This window comes from Centroberyx gerrardi, chromosome 16 (genome assembly GCF_048128805.1).
Source record: "Centroberyx gerrardi isolate f3 chromosome 16, fCenGer3.hap1.cur.20231027, whole genome shotgun sequence".
Lineage (NCBI taxonomy): Eukaryota > Metazoa > Chordata > Actinopteri > Beryciformes > Berycidae > Centroberyx > Centroberyx gerrardi.
The window spans coordinates 11,297,861-11,324,724 of record NC_136012.1 but is presented as its reverse complement, the minus strand read 5'-3'; the positions used below and the strand labels follow the sequence as shown (position 1 = coordinate 11,324,724).

Here is a 26,864-nt window from a genome sequence, read left to right as displayed (position 1 = left end):
TTTTGCCCTAACCAGACTACTTCGATGTAGCCAACAACACAAGGCAGCTGCGTACTTACAACAAAGTCGAACCTGCCTGAAATAGAAACACAGTCAAACACAGTGCCGCATACAAATTTGTGTATGCTCACTGCGGCTTTGTTTTGTTTGTTTTTTTTACAATCCACACCAGTGGGGGCACATGAAGATTAAAGAGGTAACCATAACCTAGGGAGACCAGAAATAGCAGTGGCAAAAACAATGGCTGCAGTGAAAGAGCAACAAAGGCAGCTGAGCGAATCTGCAGATTTAGAAGCCGTTGGATCGGTCATAAAGGTGCAGATTTCCTCTAACAAGCTCAGCAAACCGAGCCTCCGAAGATCTGTTTTGAAAGAGTTGACCAGGAGATGTTAGCACAGAGATGTAAACAAAGGCACTGCACCGGAAAAGAGATAGAGATACTTTTCCGCAAGGCAACACGACCAATTATGTGAAATTTTAGACCAATTGCAGATGGTCACACTGTGGGGGATGGTGTGTGAAGAATTCAACTAGTTTGGCCAGCAAGCCTGTCCACACACCTCAGTCCCAAGCCATTGCAGTGCTTCGTTTGTTTCCGCAAACCTTTACAAAACAGACAAAATTTGTTTCTGCAGCAAGTAGCCTTCAGTCAGTAACAAAGAGCTTGGTTTTGTTCTGATTGGAGCAACCATTTTTGAACTAAACAAATGTGGCAGGTAATTTTTCACTTCTATGTCACTCCTCCAGAGAAACGGACTGGACTAAAACTCTCACTGTCTGCATTCCACTTATTTTCCAAAACATTAGAGTCAAGTTAGGTGGAATATGATTGGGCAAAGTGATAAACCAAATCCCTTTTTCCTAAACCACGCTGTAATCTTTTCAAGATAAGCCACCTAAGCCTCAACAATTAAACTATTGTACAACCCCCCCCCTTCTCCAACAAATGCACGCTCATACATAATGCAGGAGGGAGCAAGGTGGTTGTGGTTCATCAACAGGGATGCAGAGCGAAACATGGCAGGCAGAGGAGAATAGCGGCGAGGAGAAGACAGGAGCGAGAGCAGAGGGAGAGAGAGGAAGGCAGGAAGAGAGAGAGAGAGAGAAAGGACATGGTTGAGAAGGCAGAGGGTCATTCGGTGTCCCGGAGACAGAAGAAGAGAATGAGAGAGAGCGAGAGAGAAGCATGGAAGAAGAATGTGGAGATGGGAAGAGGAGTGAATGAGAACTAAGAGAGAGAGAAAGGTGTGAGACGGAGTGACAGAGAGAAAAGGGCGGATGTGATGAACAGCCATTGTACTTAACCTGTTCAGCTCACAGGTGGATGGGGGATAATTGTAAGAGAATGACTATTGGTGCACAATTTTGCCATAAAATCACAATTAATTTGGTAAATGGAGATTGAATTCGCCTGGAAATACAATCTACTTTATAGCAAGTGTACCATAATCAAAAATAAAGCATATAGAAGATCTGGTTTTATGATTCTACAATTGAGGGTTGAGGAAAAAGAGTGAATAAAGCTGTGATTTTTTGTGTTTTGAAATTGATTCACGCAGAACCCCATTTTTTTTTTTATCTAAGGTCTCACTGTCTGTGATATTAAACGGAAAGATAACAGGGGAGAAGTGGAAATGACTAAGAAAGAATGGAGGAAGAAACAAGGAGGAGTCGGAAAAATGACGGCCGGTGTAGCTGGAGAAGAATTATGACCTGCAGGTTTCTTCTGTGGTAGTGCAGACAACACACACACACACACACACACACACACAGACAGACAAAAAACCACTACAGCAGCCCTCATTCGATAAGGAGCGCTGCATGAAATATTAAACATAAATGTCACAGCCTTTCCCCTATCCATTGCTCCTCCTCTCCCCTCCTTTTCCTTCCCTCCTCTCCTCTCTGTTCCTCCACCTTTCACTGACAGCTTCCTGCTAATGAGTTTCATTTGCACAGGAGACCACAAAGAGAAATAAAGAGTGGGCAGTGCACACATACACACACACACATACACACTTTGCAGGTAATAGAGCCCTAGCTGGCATCAGGGTGTATACTCTCACATCACAGCTCCAGTAATGTGTATGGAAGGCCAGCTCTAATATGGCCACTGCTAGCCCACTGACTACTGATTTCCATGGAGAGTATTTTGCTTAGCAGGGAGCCAAAGACCTCATAAGGTTGAGGTTGCTCATTGCATCAAATGGAAGGCCAGTTGGTTAGACTGGAGAATATGTTGGTTTGGCAGCAGTGTTGTAGGACTCTAGTCCTGAACTCAGACTTGAACACTGAGGACTTGGGACTCAACTTGGACTTGAGGTTCGGTGACTTGACTCATAATGCTTGTTAGATGGCTTTCTCTTGCTCAAATGGACGACCTTTGGGTTCTCCGACCACAAGCCAAGCTTCACACCGTTACCCATGTTTCTGACAATCATGATGACTCATATCAGAATACAATTTAGTCCTACCGTTACTGTCTGAGTGCATCTGGGTTATGCTGCTACACCTTCTCTAGAACACAGAGATGTTGCTTGCAATCTGCGACCATGTTGGGTGTAACATCGCTGTAGCTGTGCTGACCTCACAGCACACCAAATCAGCTGGCCTACAATCAAGCAGTATCAGCCACAGAGCATGTAGAGCTAACAGGGCTACCACAGAGGAAACTATGACATCCAACTTCTGTCTAGATACTGCTCTGGTAACATCTGAAAAATGTTAAGAGATACTGATATTGATGTGCATTTTAGTGAAACAAATATTGCCAAGGCTCATAGGTTAATTCATGCAAACTCTAGACTTGATATATTCTCTTTGAGAGAAATCTTCTCTGCTGGCAGTTTAACCTTGGGTAAATAGGAAAGTGAGCGTTACCTAAAGGCAATCCATTAGCAGAGGTTGTTCTGTATTCTGTATGGTATACAAGGCCACTGCACTTGTTAACAGCTGTGCATAATAAGACACAGACGCACCTCCTGATTGTAATAAATGATTGATTATCAATGATGAAATCACATTGTCTTGCTACAATCTGGGGCCAAAAATCTGATTGCAAATGCATACCAATACAGTGTGTCTGCAAAACAGATATGAAAAAACAACAGTCAAAATTATAAGGCACAACTGGTATGGTACAATTGAAATTGAATTGAAATACTAACATTTGTCTATGTCAGTGTTTCTGGAAAACGTGCCTACAAATTGCATGTTTTCCAGAAAAATCATTGCTCCAGAAAGGATAGAATTTATGAATGTTATCAGATATAAAAATAAAATAGCATCATAAGACCTTGCCTGGTAATACTGTCATTCATAGAGGGCTGTGTTGTGATCTGAAGAGCAATTTAGACAGTGTTTATAATGCTCAGTACTATTCCCTGTCTCTCTATCAGCCAGGGTCTGAGAACCTGCTGAGCTCCTACAAGGTGGATTATGCCTACTGGCAAGTACTCAAGTACTCATAGGGTGCGTCAAGGGCGTAATGCGCGCGCGCGCACACACACACACACACACACACACACACACACACACACGCACACGCACACGCACACACACACACACACACAGGAGAATCAATGCACAAATAAAGCCCATTTGCCTCGACGTTGTCTGTCTGAAACTCACATCTCTGAATCTGTTCCAGGATCTGTCCTTGTCGTACTGAGCCACGGTGCTCAGCCATTTGTCGTTATTGTTACCGGAGACGGCCGTTTCCCTGCTCAGCAAGAGAGCCACGACAGGTAGCAGAAAGAAGAACATCTTCTGGAAGTAAAGACAAAGAAAGAGGGGGGGGATGAGAGAAGGACAGAGGCATTCGGAATGAGAGACAGAGATAAAAAGAGGAGAGGGGGACGCCGCTAAAGTGTAGGAAGAACACAATGAAGTACTGTAGTTTATAGAACGCACAGTGACATAACTCGCACATTGTGACTCACAATGGATCAGAGCTATCATCAATTCCATCATGGAAAATACATCAGCAGCAACATAAACCATTGTTTGTGTTTACACTGGGTGGAGAGTGCTCATTTGATCAAATTGCTGATCCTTCTTCTAAGCGGATTATAAACATTGGAGAGTTGTCACCGCGGCAGATGGGGCACGGAGAGACGATTAGCTCGCGAGCTTCCCCTCCGCCAATTTAAAAAGCAATTAGCGGCGTCAACACAATTACCGCTCTCGCTTGGTTCTCATCCGCTTTCTCCTCGATCCAGGACCGACAATGAAAGTCAAATTATAGGCGACTATTAGTCTCTTCTTGCCAGTAATTATATTTCTTCGGCCAAGCTCACCAACAGCCCCCCGTCCGCTGTTCACCTACCTGGGATAGTTTGTGTCCAGTTCCCGGGGGAAAATAAGTCCCCGGACCTCCGGTAGCTCCCGACTCCTTTGCAAAATTGAAGGCAAAAAGGAGCAGCGAGGACGAGCGGACCGGGAGCTTTCTCCTCCTCCTCGGTCACAAAACTCCGCCTCTCTCTCTCTCTCTCTCTCTCTCTCTCTCTCTCTCTCTCTCTCTCTCTCTCTCTCTCTCTCTCTCTCTCTCTCTGTACGCAGTTACTGTGTCATTGATTTTCAACAGAGGGATTTTTTACATTCACACTGGAGCGCAGGCGGCCCTGGCTGTTTGGGAGCCGTGTCAAAACGATGTACTGTGTGTACTAGTATAGCTCCAATTTCATTTTGATCACGCGCTTCAGTGATGGAATTCAAGCCGGTGTCCACTATAGTAAATACAATTAAGTTACATAAACCATAACATCGCAGCGCTGTATTGGCGCGTGGGACCTCTCCAGTTTTTAATCCCACGGCGGATGGATTGCTGTAAAAGCGCGGTGTGCGTTTTCAGCACCACGGACAGCGGCAGGTGACATGAAATGAAGCCTCTCTCGCTTTATAATACAAACACAATTCATAAATGGGCCACAAAAACTAGGGCATTCATTTTTTGGAGAATAACGACAATGTTTAAATATTTAATCTTTGACTCAACTCTCTCTCTCTCTCTCTCTCTCTCTCTCTCTCTCTCTCTCTCTCTCTGTGTGTGTGCGTGCGTGCGTGCGTGCGCGGGCGTGCGAGCCCTGCAGCGTGCATTTTATTGATTGCGACCGTTGTCCAACCCACGGAGATAGGCTACTGTCCGCTGCTCACTAATGAGCTTTGGTCTCCGTGTCGGATCGCTCTGTGTGAAGAGTCCAGGACTCACTTCTCTGTCTGGGCTGCTGGAGTATTTGTGTTGCAGCTCAGTTCTGTTTCATTCTCTGCATTTGGCGCAGGAGAACCCAGGAGTTTGATACAGTGACTTGTTCACTTATCTTCTTCCATTTCAGATGAAAGCTTTTCTCATTATCATAACTTTTTTCGGTTGATATCATGCACAGTTCTCTCTTGAATCCATTTCGGTGTTGCAGTTTGGCTGTGGCGTGCTGTGGCGATGCTGATGCAGTGGGTATTTTTGGAAATAGTATTCCATAAAAACAGCCTCTGGGATAGTTTGGACACGATTTGTTTATTCTTTTGCAGTTTTGTATTTCCAGGATAGCTGAGTTTCATTTTCTCCCACGAACCTTGCGAGCTTTGGCTGATAAAAGGCCACTGCCCTTTGAAGGGAAGTTTTTAATGTGTTTTAATTAGGGATTATTTGAGCGTAAAAGCATTGTGTCAGCTAAAGTTCAGTGCCGGGCTTCCTACCGGCTGACCAGTAGTTGAGTGGGGAATTGGGCTTTTCCGGGGAAACTAAAAACTAGGTTATATTTGGGCATTTAAAAAAAAAATTCTGCTTCAGTTAATCGGGCCGTCCAGGGTCTGGGCAAATGCAGGTGAAACATATGCATGGAAGTAGCCTTCGCAGTTTTGTTTCTAACAGTAAAAACTAGGCGCCCTTGAAAATGTTTACTGATAAAAAGCAGTTTAACGAGTGAGAGTACGGGCGCTGTCCATGGTGCTGAACGTCTAGCCGGGCCTACCGCTAGAGAAGCTGAAATAGGCTGTTTTATGTAAAACTTCAAAGAGACCCTTTATACTCCGTCCTAACCTAATAGCCTACCGCGCGCATGTCACGTCGGTTTTCCCGCCTAAACATGACTGCCGGCGGGGAAAACCCGGCCACGTCAGGATCCTAGTGGTAATGTGGAAGTTTTTCGATAGGCTATCCGATATCTCCAATTCTCAGTTAGGCTGTATTCACATTAATACAATCAACTCGACTCAGCCCACTAAAACCGTACAGTAGGAAGGCTATCTAGGCTACTGCAGTTCACTTAAGGTTGATTTTAAATTCACAAATAAAACGATTTTAGATTTGGGCCAGTCCAACACGTGAACGTTTCAGCAACGAGATATCATCCCGTTCTTCCACTTGTATGACGTGAACGCGGCATAACCCCATGATTACCGTACATATATAGCATATATACTGTATATATATCCATGACACTAGGCTATATAGTAATATGACAGATGTGGCTCAGTCGTGACCAGCAGTAGCCCAGTCATCTCTCTCTAATCTGCCGCAGTCCAACTCACACTCTGTTTCATGACAGAGACAGAAAGTGACAGATGAGGCAAACTGCATCAAAGCCACTTGTGGAAGAGATTTATTCATTCGTTTGAGTTTGCGTGTGAGCCATTGGCAGCTATGCGATCAAATAACCTGATTGCAAATAAATAAAATGGGAAATAACTCACACGAAGCGCCATTCACTTCCTAGTATGGTGACGGCGGATACATATTGGAAACCTTTAGATGTGCAGCCTGCTGAGACTAAAATCATATATGGAACTATAACGCCAATAAGTCAAATAGCTACGTCTGAGTATTGTATTTTTCTGCCTAGATCTGCCAAGCTTGATTTCCTGCAGAAAGTGAGAGATTATTGCCGATGCAAGACCGAAAGAGGATGCAGTGAGTTTTACTTGAACATCCCAAAAATTGTCACTGGGATAACCGCTGCCTGGTTGAAGTCTCAGTTTATGAACTTTTTTTGTACAATAGCCTATTTTGATTTTCCAACAAACTTCCCTAAATATAATTTCATGAGTTTTTTTTTTTTTTGGTAATCACAGACAGGATATACCACCTCAGAGGTAGGCTATTGTCTGACAGAAATAATGTCAAAGAAGAAGAAACAACAAAAACAAATACAAAAACTCCAAAAAGTGATATATCTATTCTGGAAAGCAGGTGCTACCTGATGATTCTTACTCAATATATTATATATTGATCTATGAATTAATAAACGGACTTTGTTAATGTTTCATGTTTATTTTTACTTGCATGTCTGCAATACTGTACGAGAAGATGGCATTTTTCATGTGGATACAATATGTCTTCAAATTCCTCTTGGCCTTAGTTTATATAGAGGCTTGATCCTCGAGGCCAAACAGAGACAAGACCAATGGTCAACCAGGACAGTCATGAATCCACATGGGGATATAGGGGCCAGAAACCACAAATGTCACATCTAACAGAGCTATCACTTTAAAAACTTATGATTAAACAAAAAAACGTACCCATATTCTTATTTTCTCTTGGTAATATGCAGTGACAAGCTACATTATTATGTCAGTTAAAAAGGTACCATGGCATTTAAATTTGGGTTAAGTATTGTTCTTCACCAGGCACTCATCCCTATCTAGGAAAAGCGATCCAGCATTTGTACTTCAGCTACTGTGAAATGGCTTATTTATTCATTCAATCATTATTTATTTATTTATTCATTCATTTTAGGCTTTTAGCTGTTGTCCAGAGCAACTTACTAAATCTACAATGAGTGCAGCTTAGAATAAGCGTCAATTCCAGGATAATCAACATCACAAGCAACCAATGCAGGGTCAGAGAGGGCCGTGACAACATTCCTCCGAGAGAAGTGCAAGAAAAAGAAAGAGCTAAGGAGAACGGCAGAAGGCATTTCATTTTTTTTAATTTTTTTAATTTTTTTGATGAGAGCAAATTAGAGCAAGTGGAGGCGGAGGATGTGTGAGAGGGGATATGATTCAGTGGAGAGAGGACTTGTTGGCTTTCCTCATTGAAACCAATGTGGTTTGCAATACCAATTTGTTTAAATCAAGATTGCTAACAAGCTGCTTTTCCAGTTAAGCACCAATACACAAACATTCTCCTTATATTGCAGCAGGGACCTGGTGAGGAAAAAATTACTAAAATTCAAAATGTCAAGGTTTCCCTTTAATACTAAAGGCATTATTGAAGATGTTTGTACGTTTTAAGCATTACAATATGAATCAAATGTGCAAAATAATAATTGAACAATACCAAGTTATGGATCAACCAGTGAAGCTTCTTTTTGAAACATTAATCACAAAAGAATATTATTGTACCAAACTTGAGCTTTCAAAATGTAATGTCTACAGTAGAGTTGACAAGTAAAAATGCATCTTAAATTTTTTTTTTTTAGTAGCCTAAAATTTTGATTTTATTTTGAAAAAATCCTGACCAGAAAAGAGAGAGGTAAACAAGATGACACAATACACAAGATGAAATTATCATGGGGCATGATATTTTCACACCCTGCATACTATAATAAACAACATGGTTTGTTTAGATAGTGCTTACTTTTAGGAAATCATATGCACTTAACAGCTTTCAGACCCAGCGATTTGATATAAATGTGGTTTGAGTGCTGAGGTAAAGAGAGGAGTGGGGAGTGTTTTTGCTTGTGTGGTTTCAGATTTTAACTGAATTTAAAAATGTATTAACCTTGTCAAGCATTGGGTAAAAATGCCTTTGTACTGGATGCTGACCTCAGGGAAATTTCTTGCTTGTGAATGGAAAAGCCGATCCCCGATGCGTTCATTAGGAACATAGTTATTGTGCTGTTATAGCAGCCGTGACACTTCATCTTAGTCAGAGACTTGCCATTCTCTGAGTTCAAAGGATGCAAACTGGGCCCACTTCAGTCAGATGTTCTCTTGATTTCTATAAATCCCAGCATCCTCTGGGGGGGTTCAGGGAGATGGGGGATAGGGGCCAGCACTAGGGGAGCTAATTTTGAATAATAAAGATCAAAATATAAGAAACAAAGCAGAGGAGAGGAGAGGAGTGTCCCAGCAGGAAATTTAAATTCATGCATCCCCCACATCACCAGTGCAGACGGTATGAGGGAGAGAGTGAGGGGGGGAAGAGGTGAGAAAACAAGACTGATGAAATTAGATTAAAGTGTGTGTGTGTGTGTGTGTTAGAGAAAAGCAAGAGATAGAGACGGGAAAGGGGGAAACGCGCAAGAGATGTTTGAAAGTGAGCAGTGGTGTGTGATAGACTGTTTTTTAATGAGCTTTGTGTCTGTAACTAAACTTGTGCATGAGAACTTCAGTTCCGCCTGACTGACTCCAGAGGAAAGCAGCATCCGGCTGCCTGAGAACGGACCATGATCATAAAGCATGTCAGCCTGCAGGATGATATCTGCCTGGGCCATCCCACAGTGCGAGATGCAAAATGCGACATTTCCATCGCACAACAATTCGCATCTCAGCTCAAGTGCCTTTGGGGGGGCATCCGTAAATCCAATCATACATCTGACGTTCCACATAGGGAAAAGGGGAACGCTCACACACCATGAAAAGTACCAGTAAATGGGATAGAGGATAAAAATGTCTCAGTGTAGCGACAGATGTTTTTATACACTAGATACATATCTTAATCAGCTCCTAATCAAGGAGTTGGGTGACTGCAAATGGGATCTGATGTTGACATGCCCCGTCTTAAAAATGGAATAGTAGTTGAGCATCCAAAATAATAATGGGATAATGCTCTGCATGTAAACACATTAAATCACTAGAGACATCTGACTCTTTTAGAAACAACCCTCGATAAGCTTTGATGTTTTTCCCCTGCACTCGGGTGCTACTGCTTTTATACTGTATGTCTTCTTTTTCAAAGTCAAGACATGAGTGCAATTTCTCTGATTCCCCTTATTATCTGTTTCTAAAGGGGAGGCTGGTTTGTCAAGGTTTGGAGGAGTTCAACATGATCACAGGATTTCTTTGTTCTGCCATGTCTGGAAAAGAAATTTTAACCTCAAAAATGAGTGAGCCAAAAAATAAAAAATGAAGACAATACGAACAGAATTTTTTTTTTTTTTGGAAACATTTACACTTGCACAGGCATGTCAGCATGATTTTGATTTTCTTTCCATTTTTTTTTTAGTAAATGATAACTATACAGATTGACATGTTGACGGTTTCAGTTCCGTTGCAACATCACACGCAGAGAAAGAGAGAAGAGAGGCAGAATAAGAGACAAAAAGGAGAAAGAGAAAGGCAGAGAGAGAAGGGAAAGAAGAAAGTCCATGTCAGCAGAGGTCAAAGGTGAATTTCCCTACAGCGCCACTAACAGCTTGGGTGTCTAGCCACGGGGAAACGGTGAACCAGCTATTAGAGCTGTTGATCTAGAGGACAGAGGAGGGTCACTGACGGGAGAGATGTGAGTGAGGGACAGGAGATTATAAGAGCAAAAGATGAAAGATGGACCAATGCTGAGATGGCCGGAGGCATGGGGGGGTTGAGTTTACGGAGGTCCCATATTTGGCTGATGGCATAGTGGAGAAACCAGTCATAGCACCTTCACCTGCTCTTCTGCAGAGACAAACAGACACAGATTAAAGGCAGATAGAGAAGTTAGTGGCAGGGATAAACAGACAGAAGCAGAGGAAATAGTTTTAAATAGGTAATATAAGGAAGAACTGTCTTGATGGCACAGATGAGGAATGCAGGACAACATTTCAAGATCATCAATAGCACTGTACTCTGCTGCTGGTGTTGGGTTCAGGATCCAAATAATCACATTGAAAGATTTAATTTAAAGTGGTACTGCAGAAGAGCAGTGAACCCAGAAGCGGAGGAAACAGAGTTTAGTGTTAGATGCCAGCAGGGAAGCGTCACAGAGGGGTTATCTACCACCAGCAGCCCGCTATTTGAGAGGACACGGCAGAAAGAGATACCCACTGCAATGCAGCACAGCACACCAAAGGCTGCCGGGCCTCACCCCAGCATACCAGTGAAGAGGCACACGCAGGGGGTCACCGAGGTTTCTGGACCGGGGCAACGAGGAGAGCCTGACCCAGGTGGAGTTTCTCACCAGATAGATGGAGGAACTGCAACACCCCAGGGAGGGAGGCTTGACACCATGTCAGTGCCATTACCTGCAACAGAGCAGTGCAGCCTACACACACACACACACACACACACACACACACACACACACACACACACACACACCTTTGAGAGCTATTTTCTCCCTTTAGCAAGTTAGAAGTTGAGGGAAAATATTCAGTCAACATTTTGTTTTACTTGCCATGCTCCGGCTCCAGGGTGTGTTACGCTATAACCTCTATCTGTATTTTCACTTTTATGGAGTGCTTCACAGACAATAAGGGGATGAGAATACAGTGAAGACATTTTTCTGGAATTAGTGATCTCATTGCCAAAATTTGACAATCGCCACCACTAATCAGTACAGAGACAGAGAAGAAGATGGGGGATGGAGGAAGATAGGAAGGAAGGAAGGAAGGAAGGAAGGAAGGAAGGAAGGAAGGAAGGAAGGAAGGAAGGAAGGGAGGGAGTAAGGGAGGAAGGAGGGAACAAAACAAAGACGATAAAGTGCAAGGATATGAAGAGAGAACAAGCCACTAAAAGCCATCAAAATAAAACCCTCCATAAGAAAAGTGACATTTTCCACACTAGTTGTGACCAAAGTTCTTTATATTCACAGACTGAGACCCACAATCAATTACCACTGTGAAGGCTGCAGGACAATGGCCATACATCCTGCTTAAAGGGGACCAGTCACTTTCAATAACACACACACACACACACACACACACACACATTCAGAGACAAGTCAAGGCAAGTTAAGTTTATTTGTATAGCCCTTAACCACTGCTGTTACAGTCTCAAAGGGCTTCATAATGGCCACATTATGAAAACAATAAATGAAAACAGAAGATGAGTGACATTGTGTCTTCTCCTCCAATTTGTAACAGGGACAGTTAATAGTGGAGTCAAACAGCAAACTGTCTGACCACACATTGTCCCTGCAGAGAGCTGGTTCAATATTGGCAATCATGTTAATGCTACTGCAGTAAATAGGTCAGTCAACTCCTTCAAAACTGCCTCATATTTGCTGATATTGTCAATCCATAACAGTCTCTTTCACTGCTTAGCAAATCACTCATTCCTTCAGACATCTGACATTGACAGGGTCTGACTGCCAATTAAGAAGACTTCTCCCTCTCTCTGTCTATCAATCTATCGCTGTATGTCTTTCTGTTTCTTTTTGTGAAGGTCATAATAAGCCTTGAAGAAGAAGAAGCGGTGTTCTCCGCCTCACACCGAGACGGTCAATCTAAAGGAATAGTTCTTGGCATGCCAGATAGAAAGCGTATTAATATTCCAGAAGGAGGCTTTTAACATTCCACTGACAGTTTCTCAAAGTTCAAGTGTAGAGTCTGACACACACTGATCGTTTAGGCAAGACAAGTGGAATGAAAGAGCAAGGGTTTGATATATATAGAGATGGATATATCACTACATATCTAAAACGGTTACTTGAAATTCTTCTGTATTTTCAAGGATAGACTCTCAAACCGGAGTTGTCTCCATACTCAATTGGCTTCCCTCCTATCCCATAATATTCCATAGTGAGTTTTACTGTCATATCAGTACTATACTATAAAAGAAGGTGCTGCGTTTGACAAAATGTAGATGTCGCATTGAGGAATCAAACTCAAACTATAGAAAAAAGACAACAACTGTGTGTATCTCTCAGTTATTTAGTAGGGGCAACAGAACAGATTTCTATCACAATTTGTCTATCAATAGATAAAGACATCTGCAGCATGGCATCAAAGCAGGCACACACACACACACACCCCCCAGGAACATGCACCCTTCTCGCTCTCTCTCTCTGACTTTTTTCCATCCCTTCTTCAAGTGTTTCTTTTATTTTCTCTCTCGCTCTCCCACCACAGCCATTACCACACACTGTCATTTCAGTCTCTCTCCCTCTTCCTCTTTGCTGTCTCACTTCTGAAGAGTTCCTTCTCATCTCTTTCGACCGCCTGTTCATCCCGCCTGCCATCCCTCTTTTCTCCTCTTTTTTTTTTTTTTTACTTTATTAATCTTTGGCTCTTTCTCTGTCTTCCTCTGACTTCTCATTTTTCTTCCCCTCACAACCCTAAATTGTTCTGACTGAGTGCTTCCTCTCTCATCTCTCTCTTCACTTCACCTACAGCTTTAAAGCGCTGGAGTACATCACTCGTTCGCTTGGGTACTCGCTCTCTCCGCTTTTTCTGACTCTCCTCTGATGCTCTGGCTGCTCCCTCTCTCCATCCCTCCCTCTCAACGGTCTTTGGACTTTGCACTGTGGCCCAACATGAGTCTCGAAGGACCTCTCTTTCTGTCGGTGTGACCCAATTGTTTTGGACAGGCACGACACAGCGGCCCGTGCCAGAGGTCCTTTTGTTGGGCAATGAGTCAGAAAACTGTGATTGAAAACATTCACGTACTGAGAGACACAGACAGAGGCACACGATCAAATGGCCTGTTCACTGTCTCTCTCTCTTTCAGCACTACAGACATCCAACCAACATCAAAGCCCTTCCAAAGGCAGTGGAGAGGTTACATGGATGACACTGTTATGGCAGAACTGGATTTGATGAAGCAACGAGTGATGTTGCTGCCAGAGGAAAACACTGTATCTCCAAAAAGTCATAATTTCTCATGAAACTTCTTCATTAGAAAACAGCTGTTGATTCAAGTATAAAGTTCCAAGAAAGAACTCAGCGTTAGGACATAATTTCACAATGCTGTCAGAAACACAGTGATTAAAATAGAGAGTAAGAGAGGCAGAGGAAAGAGAGAAATCAGCAGGTGAGGAGGAGAGTCTGGCAGGATCTGTTATGTGCTGTGAATCCCCTGTGTGCCAGATTTAGAGGCAGTGATAAACTCTACCTACGGCTCAGAGTTAGATTTTCTATAGTCTCTTATCACACACTGAGAAATAACTTTTCTACGCACGTACAAACTCACACAGGGTGTGAAATCTAATCCCCACCTTCTGTTACCACGGCAGCCACCTGTGAAGATGCCTTCCTCTCGCCCTCATCCCTTTCTACAGAAAAACAAATGAATCACTGGTGAAGGGAGAAGAGAGGAAGGGAAAAAAGAAAACAAATGAAACACAGCTTGGGGTGCCAGGCTGGCAGCTTATCAGCCTCTAGTAACTTCAAAACAACACATGAGGCTAGAAAAAGACGCAAAGCTATTACTGGAGGACACATGTGATAGTGGAGCAACTAGTAAAGCAACACTGATATGTTGCTGTAAGGACACACAGGTCAGACTGCGGTACAACAAATAATGGAATAGTAGCTACAGTTCATTTAATGTTTGACACTGTAATTACTACTCCTGTGACACCAATGAACAGTAGCCTATTACCACCTCTTTTGCAGAGAGATAGACTAATCTAATTACTAACTATGATGGGAGTATGGTGGTGCCTATGTATGTCAAACAGATATAAATCAATCTATTACTAGAATATACAACAGTGGTTACAGCCCATGTAAGAGGTGGGTTTATTACCCTTTTACCTTACTGTAAATTAACTTTAACTGTTATCAGACAATATGCTGGTGTGTACATGGGTCAAACTGCTATAAAATAACTTTTCACCAGAGTATACCACAGTAACTACAGCGTAGATAAAACTCACATTACAGCATCAACCTTCGGGAGGTGAAAGCCTGCAGGTTGGAGAAGTGAGATTATAACTGGAAAGTTGCTGGTTAGAACCCCTGAGATAAAAGTTAGAAAAAAAAAAAAGATTTTGTAAGAAGGTTTTGCAAGAAAACTACAGTGGAGGTGTTTCTGTAACTGGAATGAAATAGTGTTTCAACCACTATAAAGGCATTGGAGCTGGCCATGAGGCAGGGGATAAGACGTTGGCAGTAGCATGAAGGATAAAGAAGCAAGCTTTTGACAGGGAGGTTGTCGGTTTAACTTTCCCAGATAAAGGCTATAAAAACATATTTTGTAAGAGTAATTGTTAAGTTAATGCAGTACAGTAAAGATGTAATGTAGATGTAACTGGATTGAGGGCAGCAGATTATTTGTTCAAATTCATTGACCAGCCGGGAAAATCTGGACCTTGATAGTAAATGACTAGGGGGCAGTAAGAGAGACATATGATGATGATAATGATGATGATGATGATAATACTTTATTGTCAGATCCAGTCTGAAATTTTTCTTGCATCACAGCAGCTCCATTTGCAACATCACAGAAAAGACAAAAATTAAGACAGGACACAAAGATACATACACTCAACATATCATTACAATCACAAAAGACAATATTCAAGGCCCTTCAATGTACATTTGATCTGGGATTAAGCTCTATATTTAATTTTAGGATTGACTGGTGTACAAAAGAGTGCTTCAGTCTAACCCTATTAAATCGTGGAACCCTATATCTCCGATTTGATGGTAACAGTTTGTATTCGCTGTTCAGGACGTGGTTGGGGTCAGAGACGATGTTGTTGGCCAGCCTTAATATGTTATTATGGTAGGCTGATTCATACTGTACTGTAGAAAGATAAGTACTTTTCAACCCATAATGGATTGATGGTGGTGCTCCTGCCTGAGCCAGTCAAGGTCACACTTGGAGACATGGTAAGCCATAGAAAGTGGATGCCTTGGCTGACAATGAACTAGCATAAACAGACTGGGACAAGAGTTGAATTCTGACTGCAAACATTTTCGCTACAGTCTGTCTTCTAGAGTGAGCGCACTCGTACAACATCAAATCTCAAGGCCTGATATGGGCATTCAGTGTGTGTGTGTGTGTGTGTGTGTGTGTGTGTGTGTGTGTGTGTGTGTGCGCATTTGTTTGTGTGTGCCCAGGAGGAAGTGGTAGTAAACAGGCAGAACAGGCAGACAGAAAGGCAATGTGTTTCTCACCAAGCACACAAGGGAAACTATCGATCTGAGCCACAGGTCAAATATCAAACACTGGCTCATGTTTAACTCAGATCAATAAAGACTGGCAGGGTGCAGAGCAGGCGAAACCCTATGGCCATTAGTTTGTCACGCGCACACACACGCGCGCGCACACACACACACACACTGGAGTGACAGCACAGCTAACGGTGCAAACAGAGGTGATGTGGATATAATGACTCAGTTGTAGGATTCAGGCCAGTCATGGAGCGCTGCATTGTTCTGAGACAGATTAACACCAAAGCCAGCATCGCCTGAGGATTCTGCTACCTTGATGGAGAGAAGAAGTGACAACCATCACCGCCTGACAACACTGTCACTCACATCCCACTGACTCAAGCTCCCAGAATCCTCTCCGGTGGACAGGCTATTGTATAATAAATATTAATGGATAATATATTGAGAGCTGACTTTTCTGTCATGTCATGTTTCCTCTAGCACGAGGAAGTTAAGAATATTGAGATTATACATTGAGATTATTTTGATGTGTCTCTGGTGTGTGGAAGTTGCTTTGACCTGCACCTAAAAGAACATAAAGAAATTCTGAAAAGTTTAATTACTGTAATGAAGATGGCCCTAATTCTTCAGAGACTGGTTTGCTCTGTTGTCCTACAGTGTGCTGTCATGTGTGTGTGTGTGTGTCATCTGTAGCTTTTTTCCCTTCCATCCATCCCTCCTCTCCGCCTTCCTGTGCTCTGTCCTCAAAGCTGCCTCATTATGTTTACCTCTATCATTCTATTCTTGTCGGCCTTCAACTTTCTCCCCCTCTTGCACCCCTATCTCTGTGAGTGTGTGTGTGTGTGTGTGTGCGTGTGTGTGTGATGACAGGCACGTATCTGCAGCTCTCCTGTGTGATGAAGGTTAAATTGCATGAGTTCAAAAACACTCTATTAGGAGCAAGAAGAAAGAAAAGAGGAGAGGAGAGGAGAGACTAGACACTGTAGAAATACATTATGATTGAACAAACAGGCTTCCTTTCTTTTTTAAGTTGTTCTGTTGCAATAATTGTAAAAGACCATATGTGCAGAATACATGGTGTCTATGTTAAGAAACATAAAAAAATCAACTAATGCTTTTTGCGTTTGTATCACTGACTCATAACCTTTGATTAATAAAAAGGCAGAGTGATGAAAACTGGGGATTTCAGGGCTCAAATTAAATTTTTATTGTTAGGATTTCATGGCAATAAAATGTACACCACATTAATTAAACATCATATAAACATATAAACCTTTGTATTAACTATCATTTTGATTGGAAAAGACACTGTGGTGTGCTATTGTGTACTGCACTGTTTTCTACGCATGGCGCAATGTAGTATACTGTACTAGACTTAACTGTGTACTGAATGTTAGAGCAGTTAGTGCATTGTATGATTGTACTGTACTGTACTATACTGTACTGCACTGTACTATACTGTACTGCACTGCACTGCACTGTACTGCACTGCACTGCACTGTACTGGACTGCACTGTACTGTACTGCACTGTACTGTACTGCACTGTACTGTACTGCACTGCACTATACTGTACTGCACTGTACTGTACTGCACTGTACTGTACTGTACTGCACTGTACTGTACTATACTGTACTGCACTGCACTATACTGTACTGCACTGCACTGTACTGTACTGCACTGTACTGTACTGCACTGTACTGTACTGCACTGTACTGTACTGCACTGCACTATACTGTACTGCACTGTACTGTACTGCACTGTACTGTACTGTACTGCACTGTACTGTACTATACTGTACTGCACTGCACTATACTGTACTGCACTGCACTATACTGTACTGCACTGTACTGTACTGCACTGTACTGTACTATACTGTACTGCACTGCACTATACTGTACTGCACTGCACTATACTGTACGGCACTATACTGTACTGCACTGTACTGTACTGCACTGTACTGTACTGTACTATACTGTACTGCACTGCACTATACTGTACTGCACTGTACTGTACTGTACTGCACTGCACTGCACTGCACTGCACTGTACTGCACTGCACTGCACTGCACTGCACTGCACTGTACTGTACTGCACTGTACTGTACTGCACTGCACTGTACTGTACTGCACTGCACTGTACTGTACTGCACTGCAGTGCATTGTAAGGGACTGTATTGTGCTATACTGTACTATACTGTATTGCTGTATAATGAAGTGCTGTGTAATATATTGTGGTACAGTGTAGTTTACAGTGGTGCAGTAAAATGTGGTGTAGCACACTTAAGTGGCTCATAGGTCAGTTTTTCAATCCCAGCATGCACATCTGTCCCCATAGGGTTCCTGACCGGCCAGAGGAAGGGCAGGGAAATGAGGGAAATAGGAAAAGGAGGAGAGGAACCCGAAACCGAGATAGCTGGACTGAGAAATGATGGATATGAAAGTTGTTGACAGCGCATGAATGAGTGAGAGATAGAGCCGAGAGAGGTGAGAGAGAAAAAGGAAAGATAGGGGGATTTGACTGACACACACCCACACACACACTCGAAAAGAAAATAGGAGTTGTCAGCAAGCATGAGGCAGAGATACTTAATCTGCATGATATTTGACAGGATCAACTCTGCCTTGTCAAATGGAGAAAGCGAAAGAGATAGAGGAGAATCCTGCACCGCTATGCATTACATGGAAGCTCTATTTACCTAGACATATGCTCAAAACTGAGCGAATAAGAAGAGGTAGAGAAAGAGGAATAGAGTGAATGTGAGAAAAGAGGGAGATGGCCTCACATATGGGCCAGGCTGTTAATATTCACCTTACTCTAATCAGAGTGTAAAGAATCACAAGAGAGTGAAGTAAAGCAGAATTAAAAAGGGATAAAAGACAAGAGGAGAAAGAGAAAAAAGAAAGAGGAGAGACGTGGCAATGGGAGGTGGAGTGGAAGAAAATCTGAGAATCTCATCTGGCCTCCAGGTTTAGATACACACACACACACACGCGCGCACACACACACACTCACACACACACTTGACTCAACTATTGCCCCTGCAATACCTTACCGAGTAATTGAGGACATTATTTTCTGAAAGTTTCAGTGATATTCAAGAGAGAGAGAGAGAGAGAGAGAGAGAGAGAGAGAGAGAGAGAGAGAGAGAGAGAGTATGTTAGAAAACCCAGAGAGAGAGTCAAAGCAGAGAGCCAAACAGCGGAAAGCAGCGTAATGCTGTTGACAGAGTCCTAGATCTGGAAATAGATCTTTTACAATCTTCAGACACACTCATCCACTCTTTCACTCCCAGAGCCAAACTCTCAGCTGAACCATCCAACAAAGATGGAGAGGAATCAGTCAGGCAGCAGTCAAGTTGGTGAAAGATTCTCCGTTACAGCATCGCTCTCTGTTCCCTCCATCATTCAGCCTTAAACTAATGAAGGGAGAGAATGAGATAAAGAGAGAGCTTTCATTAATTAACAGACAATTTCCCTTTGTATTAAATGTGTCTGATGAACTTCAGGCTCCATATAAATGCTTTCTAATCAGGGAGTGATTAGGAAAGACCTGTTGGGGCACAGTGTGTGTGTGTGTGTGTGTGTGTGTGTGTAGAGCCATAATTTTTCTGTAGTGTGGGATTGCTAATCACTGACATGTTTCTAATAAACGCTGCACAATATTCAATATTCACCTCTGTCTCCTTCTGCTCTAGAGGTGCTGCTGCAATTAAGGGAAGTAATGCCAAGCTTTCTGATTAATGACATAAGGCTAGATACATAGATAGATAGATAGATAGAGACAGAGAGAGAGATAGAGAGAGAGGGGGGGGGGGGGGAGGAATAGAGGAAGCGAACAAGAGCGTCGCAAAAGTAAAGTTTTTGTCATCCCAGAAATCTAGAGAGCATCCCATCAAAACAGCATCCATATTCATGTCCATAAGATGGGATGAAATAAGATAAGATATAACATGAATATAGATGAAATAAGATGAAATGTTCATGATCCCCATGGGGAAACTGGGCTCATCATCTCTATATCGCTCAACAGCTCAGAGAGAGAGAGAGAAAGGAAGGAGGGCGAAGAGGAGGGCAGCATTAATATGGGGAATACACAATCTCTCTCTCTCTTTCTCTCTCACTCTATCCTACACACACACACACACACACACACTGAAAATCTATATAAATACATAGGAAGGTATGCAAACGAAAATGAGCTGCCATCTACCAAAAAAAGATAATCCTCCACAAAGCAGTATCTGTGTGTAGATCCAGAGATGTACAGAATGTGAGCTTTTGATTACAAACAACAGATTAAGGTTCATTCTCTTCTTCTCTCTCGTCACTGGTTTGTTCTTTTCTTTTGTTTTCAATGCAAGAATTACTTTACATTTTATCGCCATTTCTCCTCCCACATAAGTCAAACGTCAAGCATACACGCATACATTGAAATTATATTAGCACACACACACAAACACACACACACACAAAGAGCAACACTGCTCCCACTACTTCCCCATCTGGGAGACAGGAAGCCTGTAACCATAACAATCCATCCTTTCTGTGCTGCCTTTCTTTAGATTGCATTTCTCCTCCAGAATCTCTCCATCCATCTGCTGAAATCCTATTTTCATGACAAACAATAAGACACACACACTCACTCCATCACTGCTCCCTATAGCTGCCGGAGAAGGGAAGGAACGAAGGGAGGGAGGAAGTGAGGGAAAGAAAAAACAGGATGAGGGGGAGAGTTGACAGATGAAAAGAGATGGAAACTATTTGAATCACAGGGGAATTTGAGGGATTACCTGTGTGTGCTGTGTGTGTGTGTGTGTGTGTGTGTGTAGTGTGTAGGAATCCGCCATAACTCCAGACTTGTGTACGTGCTTATAACATGTTATCGATGTTATCCTCTTCCTCCCTCCCTCCTTTCCTTCCTTCCTTTTCCATCCATCCATCCAGCCAGATAGACACACACACGCACACTGACTTTGAGAAATGAGCAGGTAGGTGTGTGTGTGTGTGTGTGCTTGTTTGTGACACATTATAAATGGACAGATGTGAAGTCAGCATGCGTTGTCAAGAGCACCATGTTTTGTCAAAGTGCTGCTGTGTTTGTTATGAAAACAGAACCTCTTTTGTGGCTGATTGATCATCTTACTGTCACACACAGACCAGGGGTATGTTAAAACCTAACAGTAATTAAAATGTATCCAATGAACTTTAGCATTTGATGGATTTTTCTATAATACATGCATATGTGTTTTATATAACCAAGGACAAGGGCATGGCATCAGAATCTGTTTTTAAGCAGCAGCCTTTAGCCGCTCAGAATGTTTTCCTCAAGGTTTTTACATTCAGACTCAAGATGTGTCAGTAAATACAAATGAATAACAACATCTTGAGGCTGTTCAGGCTGAGTCTCGCGGAGCCAGACATCTCTTGACACTTGTTTCTGGCACTGTTTTAGCTAAGAAAGTGCTAACCAGAGGCGTCGCCAGACTTAAAGCTCTCCTGTGGCACTGGACCAAAGGCAGCCACATCCCCGAAGATCAGGTTTAAATCTGTGCCAGGTTCAACAGTGACAGCAGCTTTATCGAGGGTGCCAGTGATTGTGGAGGGAATTTTATATCAGGCTTACAAAATGACAAGAGATTTAACTTTACATGTTGAAATAATAACAATAATAATGACTATCAATTAGGGATGGGATGATATGCTTATCTCACGGTATAATTTGATACGCGATATGGGGTTCACAATTCAATACAACCACGATACAATGTAATAAATAAAAGTTCAATAACAAAGTATGACTGAGACACAAATCTTTCTAGCAATGCCATTGGTTTGTTAGAATGTAAACAACAATTTAAAAATGTCATTCCAATGTGCAAATAATAATAATGGAGAGCTTGTTAAGTTGTGATGGGCGAGCCGTCTCATTTGTGATTACTACAGCAGAATAAAATCTAGCTAATATTGCGATTCATTTTTCTTCCCCACGATATGTATTGTCACATTTTTGTATTGCGATATATTGAATTTCGATATATCGTCCCATCCCTACAATCGATTAACGACTACAATTAAAATGACTTCAATTGAAGAAACTCTTGAGTCAGTGACTATTTAAAGGTCCCATATGGTGTAAAACAGGATTCTCCTTGCCTCTTTGATTATAAAGGAGTTGGATGTGCTATCTAAACATTATGAAAGTATCAAAATGCACGGTTGCCAACTAAATCCACACAATCCATATTAGAAAATCGAGCCAACAAGCTTCCGTAACTTCGTGGCGTCACAAAGGTTCGCTCATTATCATTTTTGTAAGAAATAATAGACTAACAAAGTGTTTTTTTCAAAGCGTTTGAGCGGTTGTCATTGTTTATTACCGGAGAGTTTTCCCTACCTGTAGCTGCCGGGCTGTGGTGTCTCACGTTTCACTCTTGAAGCGGTTAGCCAATCAGAACAGAGGGGTCGTTAATATTAATGAGCCTTAAAGACACAGAGACAGAAACAGCCTGTTCTTGGTAAGGCTCAGAGAGATGCTGGAAAATGAGTGTGTAAAAATGGATTGAGAGTGTTTTTGGTACATGACACCACACAAACGGTTTTTAATGGACCTCAAGACATAAAATAAAACACTGGAAAGTGTAGAATATGGGACCTTTAAACACTACCAAAATCAGTTTTCAGTGCCATTAGAGTGAACCATCTCACACAGGTACCTCAATATGAAGAAACCAAGGTGTTTTTATTTATTTATTTTTTGCTACGACACAGCATAACTTCTTGTGTCATGACATCAAACCACAGCATCCATCCTTCTGCACCTGCCCCTCTCAACAGCACTTTGATTCACTATACAGTTCAACTTTAGCACTACCATATTTCATAAATCATTTTAGTAACCTGTAAATGAGTTTACAATTGTTATATAATAAAAAAAAAAATCCAGCTAGATATTTTTACATGGATTCATCTACAGAAGCTAATAGGTGACTTTAGGAAAAGTAAGGCTGAAATACTGTCTTTCACACAAGGTATTGATTCCACTATCAGGACTGAACATTTCCAAACCACACCCAGCTGTAACTACTTCAAAAGGTAATTTAATAGTACCACTCTCCTCTCAGATAAGTGAGGGCTAAGAAATTCTTTGTGAAAAAAATCCAATTACAAAATCCCTCCAAGAGAAATAATGAAAACTCAAATGGGTTATGTAAATTCTGCTTGTAAGTGGCTGGGGACAAGTGTCGCACACACACACACACACACACACACACACACACACACACACACACTCACACATACAGCTTTAGCTTTTTCCTGCTCTCACTTTTCATCTCCCACATTCTAATTTAAATCCATCATTTCCTCCCTGTCACCTCTTTGATAGCGCTGCTAATGTTGCTTAATGAAATGTGTTGACAAAGGAACAGCGCTCTGTCCTGTTCTCCACATATTGAATTAGCTGTGTGGGGAGGGAGGCAGAGAGAGAGAAAGCCCAGGAGATAGATGAGCTCCCCCAGCTTCTACCCAGTCGCTGTCAGAATCTCTCTGGGTCTGTCTCTCTCTCTCTCTCTCTGGGGGTTAATATGGTTTCTATACACTGTTCACTGATTTAATGCAGCATGAAAATAGAAAATAGAGAAAGGGGAGAAGAGAGAGAGAGAGAGAGAGAGAGAGAGAGAGAGAGATAAACAACAAAAAAACAGGTTGAGAGAAAGAAAGAGGTAGAGGTAGGGAATGGGAAGCGAGGCACACTAAAGACAGGAGGGAGAGCCGAGTGGAAAAGAGAGATAGAGGGCCTAATGAGAGGCAGAGACAGAATGAAATATGAGGGCAGAAAGTGAGAGATAGCAACCGGGAGAGGAGGGAGAGGGGTGGGAGAAGAGAATGAGAGAGGGCCATAAAGTTGGAGAGAAAGTACCAGAGATTGGGGTGGGAAATGGTTTGGAAAAAGAGCCGTGACATCAAAAAAAAATAAAGAATTGTCGAAGAAAAAAGGCAGATGGCTAGAGGGAGAGGGGAGGGATGATGAGTGAAAAGAGAGGAGGAGTAATGGACTTAACCCAGTGGGCTGTGGTCTCTCCTGAGATGAGAGCGCCGTCACATTAATGGGATCTGGAGTGTGAAGGGTCAGGGTCGCGTGTGTGGAAAATGATGAAATAAATCTTAAGCCTATATCCCTGCCAATTTCCTAGAGAGCGGCTCGTTAGCGAGGCAGAGTTTAGGTGGGACCGGAGGGACGCTTCACTTTACCAGTTAACTGAACCCCCTCCAACCGATACACAGTGCTGAGGGGGAAAACCCAGGCGAAGGGGACGACTCTCTGATCCCACTTGCCCTGTCCTTTCTCCACCTTCTCCTCCTTCCTCCACCCACTAGCCATTACACTCTCTTCCCTCCCATGGGAATAGAGTGATTCCGCGACCATCCTCCACTACCTTGCTGCTCCATGACGCCTCAATCCCCCCCTTTCTCCCTGCAGAGTGGATGAGGTCATGTTGAGAAAGTGTCTGTGTGTGTGTGTGTGTGTGAAGGTAATAGAGGAGGTATTTCTGCCGTTAGCCTGTGATTCCTCCGTCCTTTTATCACAGTGAAGGTGACAGAAGGGGGGAAGGGAGGAGGGATGCAGAAGCCAAGGAGTGAAGGTAGGAGGTATAGGGAGAGAAAGCTGAGGTAAAATGAGGGAGGCAGGAGAGGGGGAGAGGGGGAGAGGTTAGGTAAGGTAAGAAGAAACAGAAGAGAGGAGAGGAGAAGTAAGTTAATGTTACATAACAGACAGTGGGATAGAGAGTCAGGAGCTCCGTTATTACGCACAATATAGAAATTGCACAAAAACACAAGAAATCCACAATATTTTGACTGCAAATGACACAGATTTTTTTAAAAACCTTTGGCAGACAATGTGTCGATGTTACAAAAAAAGCAAAAAACACAGAATTATTGATAAGCAGCATCCACTGAGAAAATGAGAATGACACACTTAGAGAGGAAGATTGAGAAAATTAATAAGAGAGAAGAATAAGAGAGTTTGAGACTGAGAGGGAGAGAAATGGCCTACATTTCCCATGAGCACCAGCTTCGAGCCAGTGTTTATGGCCTAAGCTGACTTTATTGCATTTCAAGCGGAGGCCCTTTTCATAATGAGTGCAATTACATCTGATGCGTTCTGTCAAACCACTGCATTTTCTTCCCAGGCAGCGTGTCAGCCGCCTCTTTCGTTCTTATAATTATCAAACTCACCAGCCGAGACACAATTACTATCATGGCAGATTAGACATGCATAAGAGCATCAGTGAATAAAACAGTCATTATGGTAGATATGGCTTTGGCAGTGTTTTCTCCTCTTCTTCTCTATCTTTTTTCTCTCACTCTTCCTGCTCCTCCTCCTCTCCTATCAACTCTTCCTTCCTCCTTTCCTTCTTGTCGTCCTTGTAGCTTGTAAAGCCAACAGAGCAGGGGAGTGTTTAACATGTGTGTGTGTGCTGAAGTGTGTGGGATGTCCTTGCTCAGAATATCACACACATATCACACACGTAAGTAAGGAGCTGAAGAGGGGATCAGTGTTTGCTCATGTATGCGTTTCTGCACTATTTGCAGTATGTATGTGCACTGCCCTTTCGATAATGTGTTAAACACCGTCCTGCTGTGTGGCTGTTAAAACCAGCTGCCACTTCCTCCAAGACCCCCCCCCCCCCCCCCCCCTCTCTCTCTCTCTCTCTCTCTCTCCAGGGTTTCTAAGTGCCTCTCATCTGACAGGTACTATAGCCGCCTCACAGCAGGACAGAGGTGGAGAGGACTTAATACTGAGAGGCTCCATACTGGCCACTGTGTTATCATGACTACCTGCTACTATGGAGGATATATCCAAGCCTGCAGCCAAACATTACAGACTACTGAGGAAAATCCCTCTGAAATCAAATCTTGTCAATGCAAAATCAAATCTGAATCAAACTGAATCCAAATAAAATGAAATAACGGGTCCTGTTTATCAAACAATATACAACCACTTTCTAAGAAAAGTATTGTAAATGTGTGCAAAACAAAAGCTGTTCAACAAACAACAATCAAACAGTGTTGATTCTGAATATGTAAAAACATTAGGCATTTTGAATTGGATTTGGTTTAGAGTTTCATCAACTCAGGACATTTTAAACACAGAAATAATTGAGGCACATTGACCTGAACTAGAGACGAAAATCAGCATGTTTCCTTGGCTTGTGGTTAAAGGTAAAATAAAAAAGAAAGCATAAATCCAAAAAAGGCCAAGGTATGTAAGGGGGCAGTGGCTTTACAAGCACAGAAAAACACAGCTGCTGTATATTATCTGTATAGCCGTACAAAACATAGCTGTATATTTCCTTGTCACCTCATGAGTTGGGTCTAAGACATTATTGATTTAACACATTGATTAACTGTATTGATCTTGAACTATTATCTTGGACGCCACTGATCAGAAACTTCGGCACTGATGCGTGTCATTGCACCACTCCAACAAATTTAAAATTGCACTGATTGACCTAAGGGGGCACTGCAATGTCTGTTTACTTGTTACTGATTGGCCCAAGGGGTGCCTGCATCATTCATGGATGTCCCATAATGTTTCAATCTCAATAGAAATAAAACAGAAATTCTAGTTCTTGTACCAAAAATCAAATAGTAAAGAAATCTGGATCCTCTGGACTCCCTGTCCCTGAAGTTTAACTACCAGGTAAAAACCTAGAGATGATTTTAGATGCTGACTTCAGTTTTGCTGCTCATGTCAGCAAAATCACCAGATCTGGTTTTCATCACCGAAACAATATTGCTGAAGTGTGGGGCTTTATCTCTCAGGTTGACTCAGAGAAACTAGTGCATGATTTATTACCAGTGCATTAGATTACTGTAATGCTCT

The 26,864-nt window shown here is 42.4% G+C and overlaps 1 protein-coding gene across 1 annotated transcript in view; it reads right to left on the bottom strand.

Annotated features, from left to right (window-relative positions):
- Positions 1–3,765, bottom strand: part of LOC139918934 (testican-1) — a 91,085-nt gene extending 87,320 nt beyond the window's left edge. Inside the window, exon 1 of the mRNA XM_071908482.2 lies at positions 3,631–3,765. Within this exon, the coding sequence (XP_071764583.2) occupies positions 3,631–3,765 (135 nt within the window). The remainder of the gene's footprint in view (positions 1–3,630) is intronic.
- Positions 3,766–26,864: the final 23,099 nt, after the last annotated feature.